The sequence below is a fragment of the Elaeis guineensis genome, chromosome 13, assembly GCF_000442705.2.
Source record: "Elaeis guineensis isolate ETL-2024a chromosome 13, EG11, whole genome shotgun sequence".
Lineage (NCBI taxonomy): Eukaryota > Viridiplantae > Streptophyta > Magnoliopsida > Arecales > Arecaceae > Elaeis > Elaeis guineensis.
Window position 1 is genome coordinate 13974605 of NC_026005.2, and position 6983 is coordinate 13981587.

At 33.3% G+C, this 6983-nt stretch overlaps 1 protein-coding gene across 2 annotated transcripts; it reads left to right on the forward strand.

Annotated features, from left to right (window-relative positions):
• Positions 1-1701: 1701 nt before the first annotated feature.
• On the forward strand, positions 1702-3093 carry LOC105056443 (transcription factor MYB123-like). Of its 2 annotated transcripts, XM_073247804.1 has the most exons (4): positions 1702-1882; positions 1994-2123; positions 2405-2623; positions 2811-3093. In XM_073247804.1, the coding sequence occupies exons 1-4, from the start codon at positions 1750-1752 to the stop codon at positions 2992-2994; spliced, it is 666 nt and encodes a 221-aa protein (XP_073103905.1). In that variant the 5' UTR covers positions 1702-1749; the 3' UTR covers positions 2995-3093. The 2 variants fall into 2 exon arrangements, with proteins under 2 accessions (XP_073103905.1, XP_010936942.1); XM_010938640.4 differs by having other exon boundaries at positions 1703-1882; positions 2405-3093.
• The last annotated feature ends 3890 nt before the right edge of the window (positions 3094-6983 follow it).

Here is a 6983-nt window from a genome sequence, read left to right on the forward strand (position 1 = left end):
TAAAAATATCTTTTTAAGATCCACGGCTAATATTTTATAAAATATCAATGGATGGATAGAATGAAATACTAAATAGTAATTATATAATATTATGTCAATATTATTTTAATATTTATATAAATATAATATAATATTTATATTAATATATTAATATTAATATTAATATAATATTTATATCTATATTAATAAATTTATTATATTAAAAATATTAATATTATATTAATATATATTAGTATTATATTAACATAATAAATTATTATAATTTAATATTATATTATAATATATTAATATTATATTTATATTAATATAAATATTATAATAATATTTATATAAGTTTAGGAGCAAAAATGTATGGTTTTATATTTACTAAAGATATAATAGGTATTTTATATAATTTTTTCAAAAAAATATATGTTTAATCAAAAATAAGTTACTTTATAATAAGTCACTTTTCCATGATCAATTAAACATATCAAAATTTTATTTTCAAAAAATAATTTTTTAGAAAATAATTTTTTAGAAAGAAAAGTTCTTCCTACATACCAAATGACATTTCGTATTGATATGTAAGATTATAGGATACTTTTCCATAATACCATATGTGAAATTTTATTTTTTATATTTTTTTAAATAAAAAATAAAAGTATAAAACTATATAATCTATCTATATAATAATAGTAAAACGATACACAGGTATTAGATGTGATATTCTGTATTGACATGTAAGATTGTAGGATAATCTTTTATAACGTCATGTGTCAATTTTTTTTTATTTTTTATATCTTTTAAAAATAAAAAATTAAAATATAAATAGTATGATAAAAAATCAAAAATATTTTATCAAATATAGCAACCTTCACTAATTTGAGAGGTTATCTTTGGAAAGAAGAATTCTCAAAGACCGTTTTGACCTCATCACATGATTAATTGGTAAAAGCAATTTTTAATGTAAAATGTTAGCATCATTATCAATTAAATCTCCGCAATGCAGATGTTGAGTTCTAGTTGTATATGAATTCAAAATAATAATAATAATAGTAATAATAAAATCATAGATTATAGAATTTTTTTTTTCCTTACCTTTTTCAAAAAAACAGTGGTATCACCACCAACAATTCTAAGAAAACGATGATAGAATTTTATTTGCATTAAAAATTTATCAAAACACTTCAGTTTCAACTTCCAACATCAAACCTTCCGTAAGTTGAGGAGTATCCAACCAACTGGCAATGCCCCAACTGCTTAGGATACCATCCATGTCGCATGTATCTCTGGCTCCTTCTGTGAGATGAATGATCCAATGAATCCATTATGTCAATCTGTTCTATGGCACGGAATGCTTGGCCTTTAGAATTAGAAATTTAAGCTCCAAAACACTAGCTCCATCAATGTAGACTTAAAGCATGAACGACCCCATGATTCCAAACCTCAAGCAAGTTCAATGTATGTTGAGGATCCCTGTCCTCCATTCCAAAAGCTCGGCCCTTTCCCCTCGGTACTTTTCCGCCGTTGTCTCTGTCCCATGCCATCTAACTTTCAATCCCCCACATCAAGTCAAAGCCAACTGCCTACCCACTGTACCAAAAAAAAAAAAAAAAAGAAAAGAAAGCCAACTTGTACCAAAAACAAATAGAGGGGAAAAGAAAAAAAAAACAAATCAAAGGAAACTAGTGACACTTCGGATCTATAAGATGCCCACTCAGCACTTGAGTTGAATTCACTCATAATCTCAGAGAGAGAGAGAGAGAGATGGGAAGGAAGCCATGTTGTTCAAAGGAGGGGCTCAAGAGAGGAGCATGGACTGCTCATGAAGATAAGATCCTAGTATCCTACATCGAAACTCATGGGGAAGGCAAATGGAGGAGCCTCCCAAAGAGAGCTGGTGAATTTTAACAAACACCTCCTCTTGGAATCAGTGCAGAGTGATTCTTCTTAGTTCCTTCTCAGCTAGCTCTCCATTAACAAAGTCTCATGTCGTCAAAATGGAATGCAGGTCTCAATAGATGTGGGAAGAGCTGCCGCCTCCGGTGGCTCAACTACCTGCGTCCCGATATCAAGAGGGGCAACATATCGGAGGAGGAGGAGGACCTCATCATCAGACTCCACAAGCTCCTTGGAAACAGGTCGTACTTCCATCAAAAACCAAGTCCCAATTTTGATTCTTTTTCTTCGACCATCAAGTTGTAATTGTAGCTGGGAGATATAGAAGAGAATTCTTGGTAATTACCACGCAATTTGTTTCCTTCTCACAAAATTCTTGGGATCAAGCTCCATAAATAGTCACCATCTTTTTTAATTCCATAGCTGACAAAATTGATGCTAGATAGTGTAATGTAACAATTTTCTTCCATGAACTGTTCTTTAATTTTTTTCTGAATTTTTTTGGGTTCTTTGGAGACAACAGATGGTCTCTAATTGCAGGAAGACTACCCGGGCGAACAGACAACGAAATCAAGAACTACTGGAACACAACCCTGGGGAAGAGGGTGCATGGCCAACCAAGCCTGGACTCCAAGGCAACATCTACAGCCAAATCCAAAGGCAAAACTCTGATGACCGGCCCACCGGTAGCCCCCCCACCACCTCGGACCGACACGCCCGTGATCCGAACCAAGGCTGTGAGGTGCACTCGGAGCTTCTTTGCTCCGGCCCAACTCATGTCTTCACTTCTAGATAATTTGGTGCAGAGAGAGAACTCAGAGAAGAGAACCCTTTTTGAAATACCTCAACATGAGCCTCTCAATGATCCTGGGATGGGCTCCATGGACTCTGATAAGGCTTGTCCTTTGGACTGGGATTTTTTGTTGCAGGATATATGCGAAGGGATTCAAGTTGGGGACAATGGAACGAGTGAAGAAGGCAGCAACACTAACTTGGAGGTGTGTTCAAATGATTCACTGCCGTTCGATGGAACAATGCTTGAAAATTGGCTTGCAAGCGGATGCTATCAGCCTGATGTCACGCTGGATTTCCAATCCTTGGCTTCTCTACTAGATTCAGAAGAGTTCTGGTTCTAGAGGATATCAAAATGATGAGCCTTAAAACATCTATTAACACCATCACAGAATAAATGTAGTGAGAGGGGGGAGAAGAGAGAGAGAGAGGAGGGGGGGAGGATGGGGGGTGTAGTGACAGTGCATAATCTTTGTCTTTGCTTAAATGAAGTTAATAATCTGCCAATTTATATTATTAAACATTAAGTTGAATAATTTTACTGTATGCTGTGATGAAGAATCAAATGATTGTAACACATGATAATAAATTATGCAAGAAATAAGAAAGAACATGGATCACATAAAAAACAAAAAACTTGGCCCACTTCATATTTACGAGAGCCAAATGGCTAATACAAAAGTTTTGATGATAGTTGTACCACTCAATCAAAAGACACTAGCAATTTGCATGCTGATACTGACCGTCTGATTCCTGGCAGCCTCATATTCCTTTGGTCCTGGCAAAATTGGCTGGCCAACGTCCAACAGTGCTTGCCTCTCTGTGACACCTCATTCAATGCATTAACGTTCTTCGGAAGAAGAGAGGTACTCTGTACCTCTCTGACCAACCTTACAGCCTGTTTGATTAGAATATATTCGATTACAAAATAATTTAATAATTTATTAAAATTATTAATATAAAAAAATGATTATAAAAAAAAATATTTTTTATTATGTTTGATCGATAGAAAAATTATTTCAAAAAATAATATTAAAAAAAATTATTATTTTTGATTGAAAATAAATTTATATAGAAATATGATTAAATTTATAAATATATTATTTAATATAAAATAATTTTTAATATTAAAATTGTATTGTCATCCTCAATTAACTTTTATATAATGACTATAATTACATGATCTTTTGCATATGTCATCTTCATCTTAATTATTTTATAAAAATTTTTAATTAAATAAATTTAAAAAAATATTAAAATAAATTTAATGATTACATATGCAGTTTTATTAAAATATTTTTATCAAATATCAATTATTACTATATAAAAATTTATCAAATACCAATCTTCCATAATATTTATTTTATATATATTTTTTTAAAAATAAATATAAAATTTATCAATTTATTATTATTATTTTTATTTTTTATATCAAATATGATAATCTGATATGAAATTTATTTTTTAATATTAAATTATTTTCCATCAAATGGATTTTAGTTCTTTATAGTCTTATGCAAACCATAAATTTTCCTGTGGCCTTTACCTAAAATGTGGTAATGATCCAAAAAAAAAAAAAAAAAGAAAAAGGGGAGTAATTCCTAGACAAGGCAGTAGTCGGCTCTGAGATTCTGGCAATCGCACCTTCACATGGACTCCAGTGGCCTCGGCGTTAGTTAATTTATTCTAGGACCTACGTGTGCCCACATCGTAGGAGCCAATTCACACATTTTGTACTACAAAACAAAAGGGGTTAAAAAGATTTAGACAACTCCTTTAATTTGTTTTAGCTAAAGCAGCATTTGAAAATCTTGTAAAGTATTATTTTTATGTGTAAGAAAAACCTACACCACATGTTCGTGCTCTCTCTCTCTCTAGAGAATAAATGTAGAGAGAGCGGTAGCGACCGATTGCATAATCTTTATCTTTGCTTAAATGGAGTTAATAAACTGGCGAAGTATATCATTAAACATTAAGTGGACATAGTTTTACTATATGCCGTGATGAAGAATCAAATGATTGTAACACATGATAATAAATTATGCAAAAAATAAGAAAGAACATGGACCACATAAAAAACAAAAAAAAAAAACGTGGCCCACTCCACATTTATGAGAGCGGAATGGCTGGTACAAGCATACAATAGCTTTACCACTCATCAAAAGTAAGGATGGCAATGGATAGAATTTGGATCGGATATTATACTACCCATCCTCAAATTCGAACTTAATATCCTATACCAAAATCCTATCTGATACCCGATCGGATAAGAAAAGAGATATCCATCCTCATACTTAATGGATTCGGATATACCCATGGATAATCCATTTCTCCATATCCAACTCATACCCACCCCATACCTATCCCATACCCAAAAAAAATAAACAATCAAAATAATTTTATATATATTATCAATCAAAATAAAATTACCAATTCAACATAGAATATAATTTATAAGTCCAGATTTATAAAAATCAAATATAGAAATAGAATTACAATTTAACATAGAATATATAATTAACCAAAATAATTTTATAGATATTATCAACCAAAACAGAATTACCAAAACAGAATTGTAAACATATATATTTGGGTATGGACTCGGGTATTACCCATACCCGTAGGTTCGGATCGGATTCGGATTCGGATTTGGATAGAAAACAGTACTACCCATATCCTATCTATACCCGTGCTATAGTTTTCAGATTTTATCGAAATTCAAATCCAAATCCGATCAAATCCTATTTTTCAAGTTTGATCGGATTTAGATAGGATGCATACCCATCGAGTCGGATCGATTTTGCCATCCCTATTCCAAAGATACTAAAAATTTGCATTTTGAGACAGACCATCTGATTCCTAGGAGCGTCATATTCCTTTGGTCTTCGCAAAATCGGCTAGCCAACCTGCAACAAAGTCCGCCTCTCCGTAACATCTCATTCAATAGAATACCTCACTCACCAATCCTAGTGTTCCCTTGTAGTTTTAATCAACCCATAAATTCTCTTATAGCTTTCATTTAAAATTCTTTTACTATAGTATTTTTTTAATAATATTTTATTATAAAAATATTTAAGATATTATGCTATCATCATTTTTTATATTTTATTATTTTTTAATATTCTTCTTCATTGTTTTTCTTTGCCGCCATCCACCTCCCCGTCTCCTACCTCCCTACTGCCGCATGCTGTCTCCGTCCTCTTCTTATTTTGCCTATCTATCCAGCACTTGGGCCCATTACTGCAGCCACCCCCTCTTATCATCCTCTTCTGTCCACTTCTTCACTAATCGAGCCCGCTGCTCGCCTCCCTGCTGCTGTCACTCATCTCTCCATCGCTCGCTTCCCCACCCCTTTTTTTCTTTCGCCGCAGCAGCAGCCACCCCCTTTCCTCCTCCTCCTCCACCCACCTCTTACCAATTGGGCCCATCACTCGCATCTCCATTGTCGTCGATCACCTCCCTACTGCTCGCTTCTCCACCCCTTTTCCTTCTACCACTCAAGCCCACCACCCCTTCCTCCTCAGCTGCTCGTCTTCTTGGAGCCACATGCCTCTCCTCTCCTTCTTTCTCTACTGCTTGCCTCCTCACCGCCACACACCGACCTCCAATGGGAAGAGGTGGTGTTTTATTAGGAAGGATAGAAGAGGAAGGATGAAGGAGGAGAGGTGGGGGAGGGGTGGGGCCCATCAACTTTTTGATTTTATGATTGCATCTGAAATTTGAGTTATTTACTATATCAGTTGTACATATGGCCAGTTAAAACTGGTTGTTGATAAATAGATCAGTGCTATCCATCTTGAAATGACTAAAAAGGATCTTGAAGTACAGTAGCAAAACCCATGTGGTAACGATCCAAAAAAAAAAAGAGTAATTCCTAAACAAGATAGTAGTTAGTTGCACTACCAGAGATAAGCTTTCCACAATCATACCTTTACATGGATGCAAATGGCCTCGAAGTTAATGAATTTTGGGACCTACATATGCCCACATCATAGGAGCAAATTTACAAATTTTGTACTATAAAAGAAAAGGAGTTTGAAAGATACCTGGACTCGTTTGATTGAAAGTGGAGGAAGAAATGGCAATTCTGAGAAAGTAAAGAAGTGTTTTCTTATTTGGTTGAAATCTTAAAAAGAAAGAGAATAAAAAAAATTTCTTTTCATAAAAAAATACTTCTCATAGGATGAGAATTGATGATCTTTATTTTTTTTCAAAAATATCTTTTTAAGATCTACTACTAAAATATTATAAAATATTAATGAATAGTTAAGATGAAATACTGAAAAGTGATATATGCCAAGATCTCTATT

Coding starts and splice junctions, on each gene's coding strand:
- LOC105056443 (XM_010938640.4), top strand. CDS start 1,750: ATGGGAAGGAAGCCATGTTGTTCAAAGGAGGGGCTCAAGAGAGGAGCA. Junction 1,883..1,993: donor GAGCCTCCCAAAGAGAGCTG/GTGAATTTTAAC, acceptor AATGGAATGCAG/GTCTCAATAGATGTGGGAAG. Junction 2,124..2,404: donor CACAAGCTCCTTGGAAACAG/GTCGTACTTCCA, acceptor TGGAGACAACAG/ATGGTCTCTAATTGCAGGAA.